This window comes from Hipposideros armiger, unplaced genomic scaffold, assembly GCF_001890085.2.
Source record: "Hipposideros armiger isolate ML-2016 unplaced genomic scaffold, ASM189008v1 scaffold_59, whole genome shotgun sequence".
Lineage (NCBI taxonomy): Eukaryota > Metazoa > Chordata > Mammalia > Chiroptera > Hipposideridae > Hipposideros > Hipposideros armiger.
This window is the reverse complement of record NW_017731409.1, coordinates 4322351-4345821: the sequence shown is the minus strand read 5'-3', so window position 1 is coordinate 4345821 and position 23471 is coordinate 4322351. Positions and strand designations below refer to the sequence as shown.

The window sequence follows — 23471 nt, the reverse complement described above, 5'->3', positions numbered from 1 at the left end:
CCTCCATTACCTAAGTGGGAATGGAATCTTTGGCCAGTAGAAGAGGCAGCAGGAAATGTAGTGTGAAGTGTGTCCCCTGCTGAGCTGGATGGAGTTCCTAGAAGCAGCCAATAAATGTCCCTACTAATCCACTAAGTCAGGAGGACTTGGCCTTGACATGGGCTAAACTTTAACATGAACTTGCCAGATTTACGTGCATACCTAGAGCTTCCCCAGAATTCTCTCGGCTTCCAGACACCTCTTATTGGCTGCCCTTCTGTGACCCCTCTCCAGAAAGGCCATGAAATTTCCTGAGCTAAGGAGTGGGGTTCCCTCTTCCTTAGGTACATGCCATCCCTTTTCTCCAGCTACATCCTAGGGTGCTTTGAGTCACCCAGGTTTTCACCTTTCACGATTGAATAAAATTGATGAGGCTCTCCTAAAATTCCTTTGTCCAACTTGACCTCAAACTGACCTACCTTCCAGCTTATAACTTTGTGACATGCACTAAATGTGTGATGCCCAGGGCTTTCCACAGGGATAATTGTTGTTCTGGAAACTGTGCTGGCCTCGCATGCAGAAAGCTTTGGTTTGTGGTTCTCAACTCTGGTTGCAAATGAGAATTGCTTCTAAAGAGTTTTCTAGAGAGGGAAAAGTTTTCTGCTCCAGATAGTTCAATTCAGTTTTTAGCCATGACCCTGCCACTGCTACTTGGGGCCCTTAGGCACTTGTTTCCTTATCTCTTGAACTTGGATAATCACCCTCATTTCAATCGGATATGATTGGTGGTATAAAGGAAATAAATGATTACAATCATGCTGTAAAGTGCAGATTAAGATCTTAGGTCACCATTGCCTTGCTTTTATTCCCTCCTCCTTCATTCTATCCTTACCCCCATTCTCTGCCTCTTCCATCAACCCCACACCCTATATTGAAGTATTCAACAGCACTGCCCCCTCCCCACCCCTGAAATTCCAGTTTGCCTTGCTCCCCTGGGCTAGGATGAACTTCTGCAAGATGACTTAGTCCATCTTCATGCCTTCAGGAAGACCTGTTCCTGTTCCATCCCAGGCAGGTGAGAACCTTCTTAGCTTTATAGCCTCCCTCAGATCTTCAGCATCACCCCAAATGGCTGCTCAGTCTTATTTCCGCAGTGTAAGGCCCCTGCAGAGCAAGGGGGCCTTCACTCGGTGCTCCCCTGCAGGTGGCATTAGGAAAGGTACAAAATGGGAGACGTTGGCCTTCCATTGTCATTCTACTGCCATTGCTTTAGGGTTCGAAAGCCTCTCCCCCTTCCCCGTAACTGCCAGGGTCCAAGTGAAGCCTACTCTCAGGGACTCATTCAGCCACACTTGTGGTTCGAAATATTCTTTATTTTGTAAACATCTGTGTTTAAAAGAGATGAACCCTGCTCACAACTCATATACTGGACCCGAGACACAGCACACAAAGTTCACCCATCACAGGGAGATGGTGGGGGCTCAGGAGCAGGTGAGGGTGTGGGGCTGGTCTGAGTCTCGGGACAGCAGGTGCAGACGCGATGAAGAGTAAACAGGCAGGAGCGCCTGCTCAACAGTCTGGGCCGAATCCCAAATCCCAGGCCACCTCCTGGACTGGAGAAGTTTAGGGGTGAGAGGCTGACTTGTACCTGGTAAGCACAACTATACCCTCACGTCCCAGCCCTCCTGCTCCCTTACCTTTCCCCAGCTGTGGCCCTTGTAGACGGAGCTAACCAGGCCATAGAATCCCATGTTTTTTCCCTTCTGGAACCCTTTGAGTACAGTTAAAAATGGAGTCCCTCTGTTCTGAGGGGGCTGGGAAAGGCAATGATGCTCTGCCTAATCACCAGGGAAAGCTGCAGTACTGACCCACAGATTGCAGCCAAAGCAAATGTAACGTCCCCTTTCTGAAGGCCCAGCTGAGGAGGCCGGGGGATTGGCATTACTGACCTCGCCACCCCAATGCGATGCCCCATGTGCCCCGCCAGCTAAGCACTTAGGCCTCAAGGAAGCATCGTGAACCAGAGTCATGATTTACTTCGACTCGGCTCTCTAAGTTTCTCATTAGCCAGTAACTTACAACTATTCCTGTCCTCCTTTTCCTTCCATTATGCTAACCCATCCTCTCTTCCTACATCCTGAGCCACCCTCTCCTGCTGTCTCCTGTGTTGATAAGAGTCTGGAGGAAAGGTTTGGTGATTTCATCCCCCCCCCCCTTTTGGAGGAGTAAGGAAGTGGGGCTCTTAATCCTTCACGTGTGTCCCCTGGATTTTGGTCCTTAGTTGGTGCATGCTCAATGCCACGTTATTTGTTTTAGCTCCAGCCCCAGCCAAGCAATGTGGCTATTATAATATGTAGCTTAAGAATGATCCTCCTACTGAGGAAGGTGGGAAGGAGCCCTACTAGGGCTGGTAACTGACTTGTCCCTTCCTTAAAGGGCCTCCTTCAAGCTACTCTTGGACCATAAGGAGTTAAAGAAACTTCACAGTGTGGTTGGCAAACCCTCAAGCCTTCTCCTCAAGAGCTAGAGGAGCAAGATGAGCGCATCGTCTTGAAGGCTGAAGAGAACACCGACCATTCCCACCCAGGGCCTGCTTCCCTCCTTCCCATGAAGCCCCTGCTCTTCTCCCACAAACTTCGCATCTCAGGAAAACTTTGAGAGCTGAAGGCTGGGCCCACCAACGTGATTATGTCACCTCTTACCTGCCAGGAAACGTGGGGAAATGCTCTTCTTACACAAGGAATGGAAGGTGGGGCCCAGGCAGCCCTGCTGTTGCCACATTCCCCTCTAGTTTGCAAACTGCTGCCCTGGCCTGCTCTCCTTTGCTCTTAACCCCATCTTTAGGAGCCAGTCTTTTATTTCCAAATGCCCCCCTTTCTGGGCGTGCGCGGTGGGCTTGTGGCACTCCCCTGGGGTCTTCTTGCCCCTGCAGTGCCCTCAGACCTTGGTGCACACTTTAAATTCAGGAGCCAAGGTGGGGGAGAAATTGTGTACACGCTGTGTGGGAGGTAGAGAATGGAGGTGGCTTTTTATCCCTGCCACCCCTCATCATTTTTTTTTTTTTTTCCTGGTCTGAAGCACCTGCCTCTGTGCTCCGCTCCCCCAAGAGGCAGGTGGGCAGGCAGCCAAGCAAGGCAAAAGCTGGGTAGGGCGGGGCAGGGACAGGTAGGGCAGCCCCAGGCCAAGGAGCACTGTGGCGTTTCCTTCCCACCTTGATGTTCCGCTTTCCCAGATTGTTGATGAGGCAGGCCCATGGCACAAGGAAGGGTGGGGAGCGGAGGCTGGGAAGAAGCACCCCGTGGCCTGTGGCCCACCTGCAGAGCAGGGCGGGCGTTCTCTCAGGAGCAGAGATGGAACGTCTCCATGAGCCTGAGTCCATTCCCTTGGACAGGGTTAGGAAGAAAGGAGAGAAAGAAACTGCACCAGCAGCCACACAGCCGGACATACAGGGCAAGGGGCGTGAGAGGCTTTGATACAAAACACACTGGAGAGGAAGGGGGCAAAGAAAGAGAAGTGGGAAGAAGAGAGAAAAAGCAGACAGGACACAAGATGCTCTGAATAGGAGCCTTAAAGTGGCCTTGACTCCAGACTCGGCCATTGTCTGGGGAGCTGGGGCGGTGAGAGTGCTTGTAGCACATCTGGTGCTCATAGCAGGCCTGCGGCTGGGGGGACTACTCCAGGGTGAGGGGCTGGGGGCAGAGGCTGCTCAGCGATGACCGTGGAGCTGCTCTGGGGCCAGGCAAGCGGGGGAGCAGCTACTGATATTCCACAGGGTCGCCCGAGTGAGAGGAGAAGTGGGCAAAGCCCAGACTCTCTGTCTGCCCGCAGGCCTGAGGGGAGGAGGGATTGTGTGGGTGCTCCATGCGGGACCCTCAGCACCAGCAGGTTTTTGAAGAGTTCGCTGGGCCCTCAGGTTTGCTCTCATCCTCCTCGAGCTCTGCCAATGCCAACTCATTGCTGGCGCGTGTCCGGAGACCATCCAGCTCCTTCCTGTGGGCCTGCAGCACCAGCTCTGTCAGACGCGTGAAAGACTGGGAAACCAAGGGGCACAGGTTAGTCCAGCGTTTCCTCCTCTTCCCCTCCAACCCTGTAACTGCCCAAGGGGTGAGGCCTCATCTTATCTCGGCTCCTATCTGTTACCTCCTCTTCTCGCTTCCCCACTCTAGACTCAGCCAGAGGCAAAGGGCGACAGGGCTTCAGAGCTCTCACCTCTTTAATGTTGAGGTTGGTGCAGGCACTTGTTTCATAGAAGTCCATGCCATATTCCTTAGCCAGCTGCAAGAGAAGAACATTCCTGAAAGGGAATCAGTAAGGGAAGGGAGGTGCCCACAGCACATGGCACATACTTCTGCCATTGCCCTCACAGCCCATGCTGGGTTGTGACTTCTCAGATGAGACTAAGCTCCTTCTAAGACATAGGCTAGCAGAGAAGGGAAGATGCCCCACAAATACACACCCCCCACCCCCACCCACCTACCCACAGACACACATGCATACCCAACACACACATCATCTATCAGGAGACAAAGACACCAAAACGTTGTGGCAATATGGCAAACCAATGTAAAACCTGGGCTTTGGAGTCCAAGAAACCTGGACTTGAATATCAGTGCTGCCACTTAACAGCTGTACAACTTAAACAAGATATTTATTTTCTCTAAGCCCCAGCTTTGTCATCTGTTAAAGGGAGATGAGGGTGTCTATCAGCTAAGGTTGTGGAATGAATAAATGGGGTCACGCCTCTCCAAGCACTTGCTTAGCACAGGGCCACATGAGGCGCTTAATAAATACTATGATTCCAGTAGGGTCTGCCTCTACTTTCAAATTTTTCAATGACTGTGTATTATTTTTTAATACCAAAAAATCAATTTCATCTTAAGTGCTAGTGGAATGCTATTGACTGAGGAAGGCGAGGAAAGCTCTTGAGGCCCTCAGAGTGGGTGGATGACTATTGTCTCAGCAGTATTCATCTTCCTTTCTGTTCTCTGGGAAGATGGTCTCCCTGTATGCTTGGACATTCCCTCAGCACCATGAGGGAATTCCTACCCTCTCTGCCCCCAGGGCTTCTCTGACTGTGGGCCCTTCATTCCCTCACTTTCCTTCCTGCCTCTTTCCAAGGGTAAGGAGGACAGGGAGTGGGAGTGGAGGGGGTGGATGACTGTAAGACGGTAGCTATTCCTGAATGCTGTTTGGGAAGAAGTCATCGACTTGCAGTCTGTCCTCATCACTAACACTGGGATGAGCTCTTAAGCAGAGGGAATCCTGTTTTAGGGGACTTGGAGCTGGGAGAGTTGCTGCTCAAGGGGTCTTTGTTTCTGGATGTCCCCCAAATCACTGTCCTGAAGGACAGAAAACAAACGCTCAAGGACAGCAACTCACGCGGTGTCTTAGGCTACTGTAGGAAGTGTAAGGGTGCCTGATGGTGGTGATGGAATCCTCCTGGGTCCCGACTCTCAGGACTGGCCCCGCAAGGCAGCGGAAAGCCCAGGGCTGGACTCGGCCAGCTCACTCCCACCTACCTGCTGCCCTTGCTCTGTGCCCACCTGCCGCTTCTGCTCTTCATCGGCCTTGTTCCCGATAAGGATCTTCTGGACACCTTCTGGTGCGTACTAGGGACAAAGGACAGACAGAGCTGCCCGTGAGTGCTGCCTTTCCCTCCCATCTCCCCACCATACAGTATACACCGGCCTCCACAATAACACCAAATTCAAGAGCCCTAGGGACAGAGCAGGCTGAAGGGGTGCAGGTGCCAGGCTCCTCCAAGAACCGTGGCTGACCCTAGGGGTCCCAGGAGAATGTCATGGGGACAGCTTAGGGGAGGAGACACTCTGGCTAATTCTGGTGCTTCCTTGGGTTAGACAACTGGTATCTGAACTGGAAAGGACACTGGACTTAAGTCCAACCCTTCATTCTACAGATAAGGAACGGTGGAGACTCAAGACATTCAAGTTGCTTGCCCAAGGCTCCACAGCTATCATGGCAGAGCCAGGACTAGAATTCCACGTGGTCCCAAGACTTCAAGAAGCAAGCTGTTCACAGCACAGGCTTTGACCTAACTCATTTCCAGGGAAGAAACAGATACGGAGGCCCGGCAGGGTATAGAGCATGGCAGCTTGAGTTTTCCCCCCACGTCTTACTCACCCAGAGGTCTTCATCCAGGGCTGTGGAAGGCAAGGTTTCCTGGTAGCTTTTGCTCACCAACCCCGAGAACTTCAGCCTCTGCCCTCTGGCCCTTACTTTGCCTTCCCCTCCGAGGTGCCCTCCCCCAACCCCGACAGTGAGGCCGCATCTCCTACCTCATCCACATCACTGACCCACTTCATGATGTGCTGGTAGGAGCGCTCGCTACTAATGTCGTAGACTAAAAATATTCCCTGAGGGAGAGAGAAAAGGAGGTATGGGGCAGGTAGACACACCTTAAATGCTGGGCCCCACTCCCCCTGCTCCCCGATTAGCATGAGGACCCCTTAGCACCCAGAAACGTCTCTTTCTCTCTCAGACCCCCAAAGATCTTGCTTCCTAGGCCTACCACAGAACCCTCTGAGGCAGGCTGGCACCAAATACTTCGACCTGGGTCTTTGGCCCAGGGTGGAGGATCTGCCTGGAGTGAGTGCTCAGAGACTAACTGATGAATGGATGGTCCACGAACAACTGAAAGCCTGCCCTGAGGCTCCCCTCCGCAGCAGGCAATCTGAGGGCCCTGTGTGTGGGGGTCAGTGGCACAGATATCTCAAACATCCAGAGCCAGGCCTGTGGGTGGCAGCACCCCACCTCTGAACCCTTAAAATGGTGGCTCACCTGGGCCCGTCGATAGTACTGCTTTGTGATGGTCTGATATCTCTCCTGCCCCGCTGTGTCCCTGCAGTAGAAAGCCAGTCCCTCAGAAAAGCCGAGGAGCATGGAAGCAGGTGGGGAGGGGAAGAGCAGGAGCTGGGGGACCCTGTGCCCGTGCATGAAAAACTGGGGAGCTGCAGGGTGAAAAATCAGTAGAGCTTTAGTCCCCAAGAGGATGCAAGCATATCTGACTCTGAGGGAGAGCGATCTCATCATCGGATCCTAACAGGGCTTATGGGGCCTTGGCAGCTGCACACCTGTAAGTGGGCCGTGGACAGCTCTCTCTGGAATTTGGCCACTGTGGCCAGACTGGTTGGATCGCTCCACCTCCAGTTCCTATGGGACCTCTGAAGGTAATACACGTGTCATTCTGAAATTGGGAGATAGCTCCACATGCTGGCAGAGGCAGTGAGTGCTTCCAGGATCCGCAGGCCAGAGAGCCATAGTAGCCCCCTGTGGCTACTTGTGGGAATTGCACCGTGCTGCACTGAGGAACTCTCCCCAGTGGCCCACCCTAAATGGTGGGGTGTAGCCCTTGCTCCTTCCAATCCTACTACCGTGCAGCATAGCTCAAGGACAAAGCCTTATTTAAGACAAACCCACAGTGGTTAGTTTGCCAATTCCTTCTAAGTCATGGCTTCTGGTGACTTGGTTAATCCCATAAAGTTTCCTAAGAAAGAGATGGGAGATTCAGACTCATGGGAGCAAGGGGTAGCCAGTTGTCCCAGATGAAGCCTCAGGATTTTACACATGGCAGTGGCAGCTAGGGAGCAGCCCAAGGTCCTCTCCTCCCACCCAACTCACCAAATCTGTATCCGCACTTTGATGCCATCTACCTCTATGGTCTTCATCTTAAAGTCAACACCTGGGGAAAGGAAGAGAGCAAGAACGTCAGGAAGGACAGTGGCTGAGAACTGAACAATAAGGCCCAGGACACTCACACTGGAAGGGATCTCCTTTGGTTTAATTTGGCGGAAAGAAGGCATGAGGTAAGGGCCTCGGTGAGCCAAAAACCGACCCTAAGGAAGTGTCTGGTACTTTGAATGGGGTTTCCCTTCTTCCTTGAGCTGAAAGTTGCCAGCAGTAAAGGGCTTGGGGGCACCGGGAGGGAATATGAGTGAACATGGGGGAGTCCATTCCATCACTGTCTCACTTAGTCCCAAACGTGTCTCACTCTATTCACATGTGATGTCTTTCTAGTTATACTTCCAGAGAGAACCGCTGTATTGTTCCCCTCCTGGAAGTCTAACTCCTAGGAACAGCCACCCGCTTTATGGGCCTGGGTTTTTCTCCTCTGCCTTATTAACAACCAGGAGGGGTTGCAGCCCTGCCGTGAATGTGGGGAAGACACACGGAGCCTGGAGAGAGGACTGTTTCCACCCCACGCTGTGCATGAGCCCTCTGCACCCAGAAAAGGCCACTAAGGTGAAAGCCAGTGGGCCTGTGGTTTGCTAACCCCTTTACCGTGGAAGACACTGTTGTTTACAAGAAGGAGGTTGGGCTTTGACGTCAGGCCTGAGCTTGAGTCCTGATTCCCGCCATTTAACTCACAGCTACAACGTTGGGCATCCTGCTTCTCTGAGCCTCCATTTCCTCATCAGTAAAATGGGGAACATTACCAATCATTTCAGAGGGTCGCTGAGAAGACCAAGTGAGATCGAGCGCCTGGCACCCGGTGGCTATTCAATCGATTGGAGCTATCATTATGCCCTAGTTCTGTGCTGGTTCACAGTGGGAGCTCATGAGTGACTACCAATGACCAGATGAAGAGGCAGTGGCACAGCGGGTTGTTGGGGGAGGGAGAGGAAGTGAACGGGGTTCTCAGGCTCTTCTGCCCAAGGGCCTGAGGAGCTAAGCTGCCATAAGACACAGGACACACAGGCATTTCGCAAACCAGCCCAGGGCAGGAAGATTCTAATTGAGAGAATTTGCAGCAAGATAAGTCAGCACCACTAGCAGCACACAGGCTTGACTCTGAGTGATGACAGGAAGATGAGGGGAGAGGCTTTTATCACCGTGCCTCTCCCCAGCCCTAACTGTGCCCAGGCATCATGCCCAGTGATTCAAGAGCTATGTCTAGTAAGTTAATTAAGCTTAGGCCTTCGTGTACTCCCTGGAGACAAGTCGCGAATGGGCATCATTAACCAGTTTTCAGGTGCAGAACACGGACAAGGCAGAGTTCTGGACTGTAGTTACCAGTCTATGCAGTACAGTTCTGAAGACCCCGAAGGTGCCAGAATTCCCCCCACCACAGCCATTCCACCAGGGTATTAGTTCTTCGCCAATGGGAATACTTTCTCCCTTATCCATCCTGTCCCCAGCTTTCTACAAATACAGGCAAATTAAGTTCAGACTCTTCCCTCTCACCAGCGAAACCAATCATAATTTAATTAGAGGGGGAAAAAGATTCAGAACGGACAACCTGAACTAAATCAAGTTGGTCAGACGTGAATCATTTTTCGCCTGACCAAGGTGATTCATATCTGTTGAGCTGTATTTTTCCAAATGGGCAATGCCTGGGAGTCATTCTCCCAAGTATGCTGAGAAAGTGAAGACAGGGAGGGTGAAAGGAGTGGGGCACCTAGCCTTGGTGGGGACAGTAGCATGCTTACCCTCTCCCTAGACAAACAGTTGTCAAGAATTTGCTTCTCCCCAAAATCTGGCATAGAAGGGAATCAAGAAATTCTTGTTTTTTTTTCATGGTTTGGTACCTTCTTCCCAGGAGAACCAGCAATTTTGTTCATTTTATAATAAGCCTAGCTCATCTTCATACTAGCCCAGCAAACCTGCTTAAGGACAGTGCCTTGTGCAAAGAGGCCACCGAGGGGTGGGGACTCGGGGTGAAGACAGAAGGCTCTATTTTCTTTATTCCATAAACTTCTATGGGAACTTACTCAGAGAGTGGCAAAAAACACATCTGGCCCCTGCCCTTACAGAACTTAGTGGAAAGGAAACAAAGGCCCAGGAGGTGAGCTAACTAGCCCAAGGTCAGCACAGCCAGTAGCAGAGGCCTGTTTGAGGCCAGAGCCCATGATACCCCTTGCACTGTTTCTTGGGGGAATGAGAGGAGAATTGTGTGTTAACTAGGCAGAGAAGTCTTAATTACACTTGGTTTCCTGTTTCTCTGTAGGTTCTTGAGAGTGGCTTCGCTGGGAGAGAAGCACTCAGTACTAGGAGAACTCTCCCTGAGAATGAACTTAGGCTGTTACAAGAAGCAGGACAGAGGAGAAGATACGCAACTACCCTGGGAGTGAGTGTTGGGCTTGGAGTCCTTCTCCCCTCTTCCCTTACTTCTTAGTTGTGTGGCTAGGGACCAGGACTGAGGAATTCTGGGGGCTTACAGCACCCCATCCCACCCCACCATCTTGCAACCCAGGTCCTCTTGACCATTCAATAAAATTTGTTTTAACATCTCTGAGAAGTCAAATGCTTCCATTTGGGCTCTTCATATGCACTAAGGAAGAAACAGAGAAAGGCTATGCCTTCTGAGGAGAGGTCCCATCTACTCCCCCTCTTTTTTTAAATTTAAAGATCAACAGCCCAAGGATTTTCTAGTGGAATCTATTCCTTCACTCTGCTCCCACACACCTGGACCTTCCACTGTGTCCACCCTGCCAATCAGCCCCTGGCCCACAGTGACCTGTGCCCATCCGTGGCCTCTTCCATCTCCTTGTGTAGCTGTTGGGTTTTTTCGCTGCTGAGCACTGCAGGGCAAAGTCAAAACACTGGCTTTGTTTAGTCTCCTGCAGACTCATGCTTTGTCACCTCAGCTGGGCCCTCGCAGCTGCTCAGCAAACTGTTTATTGGATGTGTGTCCACCTCTCACATTCCTCACAGTCACTGCCCTATCCTCTGAAGGCTTCAGTCCCAGTGTGTCCCCTCCCCACAGCTGAAGGCATTCAAGAGAATACCTGGTCCCCTGTCTGATGGGCAAAATGAAGGCTACCTGACGAAGCCTTTACTTTGAGGCTCACCTCATTTCCTCAGAATTTTCCTGTTTCCTCCCCCTCCCCCTGGGAAGAGTCCTCTGTCCTTCCCGAGTCTCCCCTCTCAGCTGTTCTCACCAGCCTCCTCCGGGTGCACATCCTAACAATTGCGCTCCTCTATGTTGCAGAATCTAAGGGAAGAGGAGAGATTTCTTCTCTCCTCGCAGTGTGTTCTCATCTTGGCTCCTCCAAGGCAGCACTCCTCAAACTTGAAGGTGCATGCAGATCATGGCAGGGATCGGGTTCAGATGCAGGTTCTGATCCAGCAGCTGGTAGATGAGGCCTGAGATGCAGCGTTCAGCATCCAGGTGAGGCTGACGCTACTGGTCCATGGATCACACTTTGCCAGCCACTTCTAAGACAGTGGTTCTCAAAGGGTGGTCCCTGGACCTGCAGCCTCAGCTGAGCCTTGTTAGAAATGCAAATTCTAGGCACACAAAGTTTGAGAATCACTGTCTAGCCCATGTCTAGGCAGAACCACAGCCCAGGCTCATAACAATACTGGTAATGACAGCACACCCCCTATCTAGGGAATCCAGAGCCCTCAGTTCTTATGCCAGCCCTATGAAGTGGGTAGGAGTGGAGATTATCATCGTGAGGCACAGAGAGGCCAAGGAACTTACTCATGTTCCCATATCCTATGGCTGAGCCGGAACTGGAAACCAGTCTCTTAAAACCTACCCAGGGTACTCTTCACTCAGACAGTGGCTGCCCACCTCTTCGAGGCTGTGGAACCTTCCTGCCTTATCTGTCATGTCTGGCATACCCCACCTGTTCTGGTATTAGGAGACATACAGAAGTGAGGCAGTGGGCACACGTGGGCAAGCCCACCATAACCTATTTTCAGGGAACCCTTTGCTCCTTGAGAGTTCATGATTCCACTAAGCCCAGAAGCATCACTCTGGACAGTGCCACCTCAGTGTCCCTATAAGAGAACCTTCTTGCTTTCCCAGGCACAGGGAACACTCAGGTGTGAAGAAACAAGCAAACTACTTCCACGCAGCTCCAGCAAAATTCCTGGAGACCTTGGAGCCCCTGGAGGAGAAAGTCAGGAAGATGGGGCCCTCTCCCAACCAAGTGCTGAGAGCATAGCAAGAAGCTCACCGTTTTTTTCCCAGCGCCTCAGATATGTCAATCATGGTACCTGCCACACCCAGTGTCCTTTTCTGGCTGGAACTGCCCCTCCCAGAGCCTCTGCTCAGTATGTTCTTTGCAGAGAAGCGGCTCCTGACTAGACTAGGGGTGGATATCTGACCCACAGGAGGCCCACAAAGGGCTTGCTGGTGATCCAAAGGGTGATCTGACCCAGGGGCCAAGGAAGCTAGCTAGGTTGATCAAACCAGATCCCTCCAGAGGGTGCAGGGGGGACGGGTCGGTTGGTAATGAGAGGAACATGAAGCAGAAAGATGTGCAGGGAAGCAGGGATGTCTAAGACACAAATGTGTTGGCCAGAGTGGGAACGAGGGTGCTGGATCCCAGCACAGCCACCAGCCCACACCAGAGTCAGTCTTTCAGTCCCCAGGTTATCCTTATAGCACGCCCCATTTTCTTAGAGAGTGCCTCAGGATGCCCAAAGATTCACAGCCTGTGACTGTCCAATGCTGCCTAATGGCTCCCCCAGGCTGGCGGGCAAGATGTTTCAACTACGGGGCTGGGAGGAAGACTTCTAAAACAGTGTGCCCTGCTCCTTGGTGCTTCCTCATTTTGTCTTCTAGTCCCAATAGAGTACCTAAGCGGCAGAGAATATATTTTGCATTTGACAAAATTTTTTGTTTGTTTGTCTTTAAAATCTCTGCCTCCATACTAGCACAGTGCTGGGCATAAAGTAGCAATTTCATTCGTGGCATCCCCCTGCCCCCGAGAGCATAAGGAGGGATGGGTGCCTGTGGTTCAAGAGCAGGGACGTGTGTCCTGCCATCTGAACGCCTCACAGACACTAGCAAGAAAAACTCCTCTGCTAAGTGACAGTGCCAAGTCCCAATACACGGGTGGCATCTGGCTCTTCCTGCTGTGTCCCCGGTTGTGTGGCCTCAGTTCCTCCAGCAGCAACGCCCAGCAACTGCCAGGCCACAACTGGAGGCCTGGAGCAGCAGTGACAGCTGCTGTTCGAGACCTGGGAAGATAGGCGAGGCCCTCCTCTGGGTACAGGGCGCTTGGGCAGGTCAGAGGGACAGGGCAGGGGAGCCAGCACTGGTGCTCACTTGGTTCCTAAGATATCTCGCCTTGGGCAGTAAAACAGCGACAGGCTTACTGCCTCCCCAGTCTAGCAGTGGAGGGGCTGTGAAGACTGTGGAAAGGAGGGAACAGGACACATATGGGGAAAAGAACACTCCTTACCATCACTGTCTGCCTCCACAGAAAGCCCTGGGAAGCATGGAGGAAGTGTAGTGCAAGAAACAGAGTGGCACGGCCGTTCAGAATACAGTTGTAAGGTCAGAGTGTGGGTCTCATCCTGCCTTTACCACTAATTACCTGTGTGGTCTTGGGAAAGCTATTTAACCTCTTTCTGTCTGTTTCCTCATTTGTAAAATGAGGACGACAATCCCTTATGTCAGAGAATTTTTGTAGGAACTATGAGATAAGGTAAAAAACGCATAACATGGGGCCTGGCACAAAGAGCTTTATTACATGTTAGCTGAAGAAGCTGTCAGTTCTCTGGGGGAGGGTGAGACTAGGCAGCCCAGGGTCACCGCTTAGGGAATGGAAAGAGCGCTGGGTGGCAGGAGGGGCTCATGTGGGGACAGGGGGCAGAGAGGTGAGACAAAGAGCTCCCACTGAGCTGGAGTGTTTCAACAAAAAAGAGAAAATGCCACCTACCATGGTGCCCAAATAGCTCCCGAGCCTGACTACAACCTAAATTCTGGCAAAGCTAGTGTGTGCCTATTGGTGAGCCAGCACCTCATGGGTTAATATCAGGTGCCAGCCTGCCTGCCTGCCACGTGCCACACGCTTCAAGTGGAAACAGGGCTCTTCTGGGTGCCAAATGTTATCACAGGGATCAACCACAGCCCAAAGGACCAGCAGCGTGACCTGAGCCTTTTCGTGAGCAATGAGATGCCACAACAGGAACAACTTAATACCTGAAACCCAAGGCAGACACCCAATCCCTGGAGCCATGCTGGCTCCAGTTACCAAGCCCAGGTCCCAGGAAGGCCCCAGCCCCTCCCCCACAGGAAACCAGCATGTGCTGGACATGTGGAGCTCACGTGGGTTGTGGCAGGAGGTCGTCTCCAAAAAGGCCACCCAGAGAACTCCAAGTTTAGGGAAAGGCAGATCCTGCAAGGAGGTGGCTGCCTGACTCTGCCACCCCAGACAAGGCCTCAGAGTAATCCCCGTTTCCATACCCGCTTCTCTCAGCAAGAGACCAACAGTACTATGAGACCCATTTTCCCCCAACTGAGGGACAAGTGAAGGGAATAAGACAGAGGGAGAGCTGAGAGATAAAGCTCAAAAGAAGATTCAAGACAAGGGCTCCTGGCACACATATGTCCCTCCTACAAGTTAGGTGAAGGGCTATGGGAGAGCATGTTTGCCTCAAACCTGACACTTGCTGTATCCATTTCCTTTCTTCTGTCTGGGGACTTTTAGCCTGTCTGTGGGACCACATGCCAACTGACTTCCTCCTCTTACCCAGTTGCAGACTGATTTCCCATCATGCTGTCCTCATCTTGGGGAAAAAGTGCACCCAGGTTCTCTGAGCAAATGCACTAATCAGCATTCACACCATCTTGCTCTGGGAGTGATGGGGAGCAGAAATAAAGAGGAGGCCTTGGTCTTTGGCAGACAGAGTCCTGATCCTCTAGTGCCAAGGTCATGCTTTAACCTCCAGGGCACTGGGACCAGAGGCTCTGATTCAGACACCCACCCACAAGAAAGACTGGAGATTTCAGAGTGATACTCTATACCTCCATTCTCTTTCAAGACACACAGACACACAGATACACAGACACAGACACACACAGACACACAGACACACACACACACAACCTCTACATGGAAGGACAATGGTGATATGGGGACCAGGACAACTCTGGAGGCTACCACCTTCATATAAAATCTTTAAGGGTCATTCTTCGGAAACCCCGGAACCTAGTCAAACCCAGACTTCCATGAGGCTGGAAAGAATGCCAGTTCTCAGTGCCTAAGTCCTAGGACCCCCCTATTCCAGAGCCCCTGGAAGGGGGGTGGTCCTGGAAGGTCGCTCCAGCAGCCTGGCTGAGCTGATGGCCATCATCTGACACCAGTAGTGACCCTGAGCAACAGGCAATACTGACTTTAATCTAAGACACTGACCCCTCGTCTCTTCATATACCAAAAAGGACCCAGTCACACAGGGATCATGGGAGCACTTTCATGATCTGTCCTGTGTCTGAGCTTCTCCTATGACCTGTACCTGAGTAGAAGAGCTACAAGCTACTGGAAACGGTTCACCCATTGTTGGACTCTCCCCTTCTCCTCACAGTCCCCAACACATGTGTAGCATAGTGAGTCTCTCATTGTCTTAAAAGTCCCAAGAAACCAATACTATTTGCAACTTGCCTCAGGGAAGAGCAAAAGTCCTCTAAGAAAATCCATCCATCCATCCATCCATCTATCCAAACAAACTTATTGAGTGCCTACTATGTACCTAGAACTAACCTAGATACTTGGAGACAGCAGTGAATGCAGAAAGATCCTTGTCTTCAGAGGGTTTTAATGAGTAGGGGATACAGATATTAAACAAGTAAACTAATAAATAATACCATAGAGTAATAAGTGTTAAGAGGCAAAAGCAGAACATGGAGAGTGAGGAGAATTATGTGCAAGTTGCTTCAGAGTGGCTGATCAGAGAAGACTTTTTAAAGCAGGTGACATTTTGAGCTGAGGCCTGAATGACAGGAAGGTACCAGTAGGGGGAAGATCTGAAAGATCAGGGCCCCAGGCAGGGGAAGCAGCAAATATCCCTCAGACAGGGACACATTTCAGTCAAACTCAAGAGTTACTCAGAAGAGAAAAGGAAGGGAACCAACATTATTCCTCCCTCTGGTATCAAGGGGAAAAGCACAAGGCCCTTCTCTTTTCTTGCATCTCATGGGGACTCACCCTCACATGTGCACCCTCACACATGTACATGTACACTTGTTTGCAGGTTCTAACCTAAAGAATATACCAAGAAACTTCTCATGCACTGGCAAGGCCAGCTTGGGGTCTCCTTGTCCCCACTTTATGATATCTCTTCACTGAATGCTCATGTGTGTACAGCACACTGTTTCTGTGTACACAGTAGGTACACACAGTAGGTACTAAGGAAATATGTGTTCCCTTCTCCTTGGCCTACCCACTGCTGCGTGCACAGACCTCCATGCGGCCTCTGTGACATGAGCTGTGTTCTCCAGCTAACCCTGTCCCACTCCTCTGGCAGACCCTTGACCTGGGCCTCGCCTCCCTGAGCCTGCTGCTGGATGGTCAGTGGCACTGACCCCTCACTCCTCCACCCTCCTCCTGAACCTCTTCCCAGGCAAGGCTGAGTTGACAGACAGCAGACGGTTCCAGGTGGAAGAGACGAGGGCTGGAAGCCTCAGGAGCAAACATCTTGGAGGGGACAGGGCCTCCAGGTGCATCCGCCCTCACACAGAGCCTAGCAAGGATTGAGGTAAGTTGAACTTGAGCTGGTCCAACCAAAACCTGGCCAGAACCAGCTGGCTCAGCCGGGCAGAAGAGTGGCAGCCTCTACCTCGTGAGGTGTTTTCCACAGCAAACCTCCCTCACCCACTGTCCCCCTGGGGAACCCTACTTAGTCTTCAAGGCCTCCCTCAAATGTTACTTCCTCTGTGAAGCCTTCACCAACCTCCCCAGGAGGAATCTGTCATTCCTCTGTAATCCCGAAGCATTTGGGGATTTTTATATAATATTCTGGTTATCTGTTTGGAGGCCTGACTCCCCAATTGCACTGTGAGCTCCCAGAGGGCAAAACAGCGTCTTATTCATTTCATATTCTCATTGACTGGCCAAAGGTAGATATTCATTACACGTTATTCAACAAATTACATAAACAAGAGAAAAAAATGAGTAAGTAGGAAAGTGAGTAAATGAGCGAATGAATGGAGTCAGTACTTGCCAAGAGAAAAGATCGGTGGAGAGAAAACTTTAATCAGAGAAGAATGACCAGGGAATGACCTACATTTTGAAGTCAAATGTTGGTGCTCTCTATAGATCATGGTGTTCTGGTCACAGAGCTCTCAGTATTATCAAAGTAGTAATTTCAAGGCAACACTCAGATCTCATCCTTAAAGGTCCCCCAGCGGGTCTCCTCAATCACACCGTTGACTGTCCCCCAGAGGGACGGTCAAGGAAGCAGACTCGACCAGCAGCAGAGGCACAACTGTCCCTCCATCCCAGAGCCCTCAGGTGGGGTGGGGGAGACACATGTTCTCTCCTGTTGGGCTCACAGGGAGAGGTTCTGCTTGGTAACCTGCGGAAGGACCTTCCGGAATGAGCAAGAGCATGCCCAAAGCCAGTGTGGAGAACCTGGCAGAGAGGAGATGGTTCAAGTTTGGCCACCTGCATGCAAGATTGAGTCATCACCTATCTCGGGACTTCAGTTTTCCTAGTTATAAAATAGGGCTGATGATTAGCACATTCCTTCTCAGGGGAGGAATTAAATGTCCAGGAAGCTCTGTGGTCCCCTTGACAAAGCACACCGCCCAAGCAGATAGCCAAGGAGAGGTCAGAGGCCTGTGCAGAAAATTGGCAGTTTTACAGGGAAACAGGCACAAATATTAGATTACAGAAGAAGGCATTCTGAGAAGAGCTGGCGATCAGGGTAAAAGGGTAATGGCCAGATATCGACTTTCACGTTATAAAGCTCATCACTGAGCTGTCTGGGGAGCGGGAAGGAGGCTGGGAGGAAAAGGGAGCAGGAACCAGGGTGCTCGAAGCTGGGGGTGACTCTGCAGAGCTGGGAAGGTGGCGCACAGGTGCATGGAACAGCAGAAATGAAATCCTCTGAGGGCGTCAGAGCCATTATCAGGCGTCATGTCCTTGGGGAAGATGGTGGGCAGAACGGGGGTCTGTGGCAGTGTGACACCTGGTAGACGCCCGAGCCTTGAAGCAAAGCCACCCTGTCCTCTCTGGTCACCTCTCCCTGCTCTTCCACACCTCCTCGCCTCCTCACTAGCTCACTCTTCTTTCTCAGACCCTGGGACTGCCAGGGCAAGGGGGAAACTGGCACAGAGACGGAAGTGAAGCCCAGAGCCTACTTCCGTGCTCTCCTGGAAAGTGAAATGGCACTCTAAGGAGTCTGTGTGTTTCACTGCCGTGTCCCTGGCTCCTCGCACAGCACCTGGCACAAAGAGGGTGTTTAGTAAACAGTGCCTGAATGATCAATGCATGGGTGATGGACAGTTTATTAATCCCTACAACATTCTTATGAGCTAGGAATAATAATAATACAATGACAGCAGCTACCATTTTTTGAGGGTTCTGCCAAGTGCTTCGTATTCATTAGCCTCTGTAATCTTTACAATGACTTTTAAGAAAGATTCTGCTATTATCTTCAATCTACAGATGCAGAGCCTAAGCACAGAGATATTAAACAAATGTCTGAAGGTCGCAGAGCCAGTGGCCATGGGGAGTCCCATGCATGTCAATATGCGCTCTTATTCTGCTCATGGCATCTCACCTTCCCTTCCTTTCTGGGGGGCCTTGGAAGCAGGGCAGGAAGAGATCTGCCTCAGGCTGCCTGAGGTCTGGGGCACAGACCCAGCCCAGACCCTCCCCCAGTGTCACACAGTTTATGTACCCAGTGCCTCATGGTCTGGGGCCCCGCAGACCCCAAGACCTAGTGTTTGTAAGGCAGCTCGATTTCAGGATCAGATCTTTCCCCACTGGCCCTTCCCCAGTCCTCTGCCTCCCCTTCAGTCACCCACAAGTCCTTGCCTCAGGCAGCGGGACTCAGTTCAAACAGGACTTCCTGGAAAGGTGATACTGCAGCAGCACACCCAGCCAGAAAAAGCAGCCCCGAAGTCACAGCAGTTCAACCAGTCAAACCTGAAAATCACAGGCTGCAGCCTCCTTAGAACCCAGAAGGGGTGCAGCTGAATGGTGGCCTTTAAAGCAAAAAGGTCCAGAGACCAGGACAGGTGTACTCAGGGAAGACCAGGATGGGCAGGAGAAAAGCAACTCACGGGCAATCCCTTCTTCAGCTGGTATTAGTGGCTTATGTGTCACTCCTGGCTGCCACGCAGAAAGGAGACCAAAAGCCCATGCACACAGATGTCCACATGGGATAGGACATTTTGTCTCCCTGCCTGGGCAGGCAGCACGGGTCACATGAGGCCCTTTCAGAAGTTGCCAGGCTGATCGGTGGGAAATGAGAACAGATGACGGTGTGAAGTTTAGTGTTGGTGCCACAGGAAGGGGTCGGCGGGGGAAAAGAGAGAAGAACAGGCTGAGAGGTTCCTTCGTGCCCAGGTACTACCATAGCCCTTGGCTGGTCTCCCTGCTGCAAGTCTTACTCCCCTCTTCCAGCCAACACCCTTAGTGCCAGCCATTCCCCTGCTCAGAAACCTCTTATACCATTATGAAGGCTCAAGTGCCACCCCCTCAGCCAGGCCCTCAATGTATTCACTCATTCATTCATTCATTCATTCATTCATTCATTCATTCATTCATTCAATCATTCATTCAACATTTATGGAGACTGTGCCTGGCCCTATACCAGGACTATGAAAACAAAGAGGAATCAGATCTGGCCTCACCCTCAAGGCACTTAAAGCCTAGTTTGGGAGACAGAGAGATAAACACAGAGGAGTGTTCTCACTCCTCCCCTAAAATCCCCCTTCTGTTCCAGCCAGACTGCCCAGAGTCCCATGAACGCCCACTGAATTCCCACCTCTGTTGTCTCTGCTCCTGTTACGCCATCTGCTCCTTCTCTTACAGGAACTGAAAAGCAGCCCCCACGGCAGGGCCTGGCTCCAGCCTCCCGCCTCCTCGAGCCTTTCCCGTGGCGTCTGGTCCACAGGGCCCCTCTCCTGCTCTGACCTCCTCTCGCACGTGGTTGCAGCACTAGCACTCAGGGCTCTCTCGCCATTCACTGGCTGCCTCACACACATCTTACATCATGATTTAGCTGCTGATAACAACTGCAAGACCTTCATTATTCGTCACAATCATGATCATCACGGATCCCCTACATCTGAAGAGCACTTCACCACGCGCTCCCAGGTATATTATCTCATCATGGCAAAGGCTCTTTTGGCCTGTCTTGCTTTCCCAGCTAGATTACAGGCTTCTATGGGCAGGAAAAAAGTGGACTGCAATATGTCTCTGAATGCCCGGCATGGTGGTTTGTAGTGAATGCTCAATTAATTTGTTTAACAGGTAAGACAGTCTCATCAGGAAACAGCAGAGAACATTAAGGTGCTGGCTGCCCACCTCGGCATCGCACCTGGGTCAGCACAGCTGCACGGGAGGATGCCAGTGGCACAGATCCAGCTGCAGGGCCACCTGCTGACTAGAAAGAAGAGGGGTGGTCAGTGCTTACCTGGGAAGTCCCCTCGCTGCTCCCTGGAGGGCCCTTCTCTGGAATGTCACAGGCTTTTACAGGAAGAGGCTTAAACAGTAAATCACAAAATTGCCAGCCTAGGTGATACCAACACACTCCAAGAATCTGACCTCTGTCTTGGCAGCTTGGTGAGTTGCCTGGTTTTCCCCATTCACAAAAGGAGCTCCAGGAGAGGTGCCTATGTGTATTATTTATCTTGGAACCTCCAGGTCATAGCACGGAGCCTACCTTCAGGACACATGTATTTTTTTTTGGATTGGATAAATTAATGACTACAACTTGGTAGTACCCATTTTTTTGGCTCCTTGATTTGTCTCCTGGCTGCCCCTTTCACCTCTATGAAAAACCTTCTATATCCAGAAAAGAGAAAAGCTTTTCCTGACCATTCTACTCTTTCCCTAAATCTTAGTTAATGCTGCAAACCACGCCCAAGATGAGGTAGAATCACAGTGCCTTAGTAAGCTTTCAATAAGAACACATTTAAGAAGCCCAGCGGGCAGATGTGGAGGAGGACAGGGTTCCTTCTTTTCCGCAGAATCCAAACTCCTAAACAGTCCCAGATCTGCATCCTGGGGAAAGGTGGACCCATCCATCAGAATCAGAGAAACAACTAGGAGAGCTGTCTTCAGGTTTGAGGTCAATATACCAAGGGCCTTGAGGGGAGCAGGGGGCGGGTAGGATATGCAGAGACACCTCCACCCAATTCATTGGTTTACCTCTGACCCAAAAGAGCGATTCTGAGCAAGTCCCTGTGACCTGTGAGAGAAAACTGCATGTTCACCTATCTAGCAGGAAGAAATGTCTAAGATGGGAGAAGACAAGACGGAAGAGACATAAGCAGAAAGGGTGGTAATCAGCAGCACGGGAACAAGGGACTTAAGGACGAGCCTCAGAGGGGCCATCTTGGTATTTCAGAAATCGCAGTTCCCTCATTTGTCGGTGGGAAGGGGGACATGTCTCTCAGGGGAGGCTAAGTCCCCACAACACGGAGCAGGAGCCCAAGAGCTTCCGAAGTGAGGTGGATGAGTAAAGCGCTCCAGGGAAAATCTCACTCCTAGGACTGGCAATGTGGCCAGGATACCAGGGTGCAAACTACTGCTCTTCAGGCAAAAGCCAGGATCCCCTAGGCAGCCCTCAGCTCCCTACAACAGCTCAGCCGCTCCTGGCACCAGGCCCATCCCATAAACAGCCACTGAAAGTATCCTTAAGAGTTAACCTGCTGCCCTTTGTCCCCACACCTGCAACCTGTCCTCATATCCCATCTAGTTCCTCATCCACCACCTTGCTCACTCCCACGCCTCTCCCTAAGGCCTGCGCTCCCCTCTGAGCTTTCCCTTGGGCTCTGTGCCCTACCCAGCCCGCTGAGCTCTCTCTTATCCAAACAGTGGCCCAGCCTAAGCTCCTGGATCTCCTAGGAACCTGCCTTACAGCCCCCCTGGGAAAGATGAATGTGTCTGCCCCCTGACCTTACTAAGTCCCTTGAAAATAGTGAAGCAAAAAGAGAATGAGCCACTAGGAGCTCAGTGATGAGAACGGTAATGACACCAGCATTTATCCAGCTTCATCATGTGTTTGCATTTGTGCTAGGTGCTTTCATAAACATTATCTCATTTAATCCTCACAACATCTTGGTAGGCAGGTACTGTTATTATTGCCATTCTACAGATAAGAAACTAAAGGTCAGAAGTTTAAATGACATTCAAGGTCACGTTACCCCAAAGTGAGGTCTCCAGGCCTAACAACAAAGACTGCCTCTTGACCACAAGGCCCTATTCCTCCTGGCTCTACCTGTTCTCTCTTCTCTCTTGGCAAGGGGTGTGTGTTGGGAGGGAGGACAGAAGCTTCAAGTGTAACTGAGTGCTGGGGCCCTGTCTGATGGGAGAGGGGACCTGGGTAGTGCCAAGGCTACTCCGGGCATCAATACGGGAACCTGTTACGATGTGGGTGGAATTCCCTCAACTCAGACTTCTCAGAGGAGAAGCCCCCTCAAAAGGGGAGTTCAACAACTGAGCCTATCACAGTCCTGCCTGGGATGCCACCAGGCCAGGCCTTGTCCCTTTAAGCACAGGCTCCAGTATTGCCAGGTCAAAGAGATGGATTCTAAGGTGTGTCCTGCCTGCCTTCCGATCCCCTGGTCTGGACAAGTAATCCTGATGCTCCTCAGCCTTCTTCAAAACAGATGCTTCAGCCAACTGTTTTGCCAGAACTGGCTAGTCAGTGGCCCTTTCACACAGCGCCTTGGCGGCTCACCTTATCTACGCCCTCCTCCAGGTGTCCCACCTTGTGGCTTACCGTCACAGCTGTGCCCTGGACACTCAATCCCTTTGGCCCTTCCCTTCCTCCTTCCCCCCTCCAGGTTCCACACTGAGTCACCCCTGAACCTAGGGGACCCAGTGACCTGGCTCCTCACCCTGAACCCCTCTTCACGAGCATAGGTGAAGGTGTGGGGGTGTCATTTCAGTGGCTATGATCCTCGCTGCCCCAGCAGCTCGGGGTACCCAGGCCTACACCCGCCTCTGTTCCCTGGGCTTCGGCGGGAAGGCTCCCCAGCGCGAGGCCTGAGGACCCATCTCTAGTCACGGACAGCAGCAGGGACCCCACAGCTTCAGGAACCGAGGCTCAAGTCCCCATCCGGTGGCCCGTCACCCCGGGATTTATGCCCTCGCCCTGGCCTCCTGCACCTTCGCCTTCAGCCCGGGAGGCGAACAATTCCTCCCGGGCTCGGAAGGGGAAGGGGCCCTCCGGCGGGTGGTGGTGGCGGGCAGGGTGGGGCGCCCCTGGCCACCGCCCCTTACCGATGGTGGAGATGTGCGAGGAGTGGAACTCGTTGTCGGTGAAGCGGCACAGCAGGCAGGTCTTGCCCACCCCGGAGTCCCCGATCAGCAGCAGCCGGAACAGCACATCGTACTGCTTCGCCATGGCTGGGGCCGGAGGCTCCCGGGGGCTGCGGCGGGCGGCGGGCTCAGCCCCGCTCGGCCGCTGCCATCGCGGCGCGCTCCAGCCCGGGGACGCCGCCGGCGGCGAGAAGGAAGCGGGGGCCGGCCCCCGCGCTGGCCTCACGGCTCGCTGGCGCTGGGAAGCGCGGTGCCGCGGGAGCGCGGTGGGAGGAGAGAGCGGCGGCGGCCCCC

General features: G+C 52.1%; 1 protein-coding gene and 1 long non-coding RNA gene across 6 annotated transcripts; one reads left to right on the top strand and one right to left on the bottom strand.

Moving 5' to 3' along the window:
• Nucleotides 1–1331: 1331 nt before the first annotated feature.
• On the bottom strand, nucleotides 1332–23465 carry RAB15 (RAB15, member RAS oncogene family). 5 transcript variants are annotated; one of them, XR_002123873.1, is made up of 8 exons: nucleotides 23139–23465; nucleotides 7618–7678; nucleotides 6778–6838; nucleotides 6276–6353; nucleotides 5499–5588; nucleotides 4189–4254; nucleotides 3191–4010; nucleotides 1332–1592 (listed from the first exon to the last, which is right to left on the bottom strand). XR_002123873.1 is itself a non-coding variant. In XM_019641329.1 (8 exons), the coding sequence occupies exons 3-8, from the start codon at nucleotides 7643–7645 to the stop codon at nucleotides 3852–3854; spliced, it is 591 nt and encodes a 196-aa protein (XP_019496874.1). In that variant the 5' UTR covers nucleotides 7646–7678; nucleotides 20214–20292; nucleotides 23139–23228; the 3' UTR covers nucleotides 1332–3851. The 5 variants fall into 5 exon arrangements, 4 of the variants coding, with proteins under 4 accessions (XP_019496874.1, XP_019496875.1, XP_019496871.1 ...); XM_019641329.1 differs by adding an exon at nucleotides 20214–20292 and having other exon boundaries at nucleotides 1332–4010; nucleotides 6778–6947; nucleotides 23139–23228; XM_019641330.1 differs by adding an exon at nucleotides 20214–20292 and having other exon boundaries at nucleotides 1332–4010; nucleotides 23139–23222.
• LOC109382069 (uncharacterized) lies at nucleotides 7688–10716 on the top strand. Its single transcript, XR_002123874.1, has 3 exons — nucleotides 7688–7802; nucleotides 8127–8238; nucleotides 9944–10716. It is a non-coding gene; the product is annotated as an uncharacterized LOC109382069 (long non-coding RNA).
• Nucleotides 23466–23471: the final 6 nt, after the last annotated feature.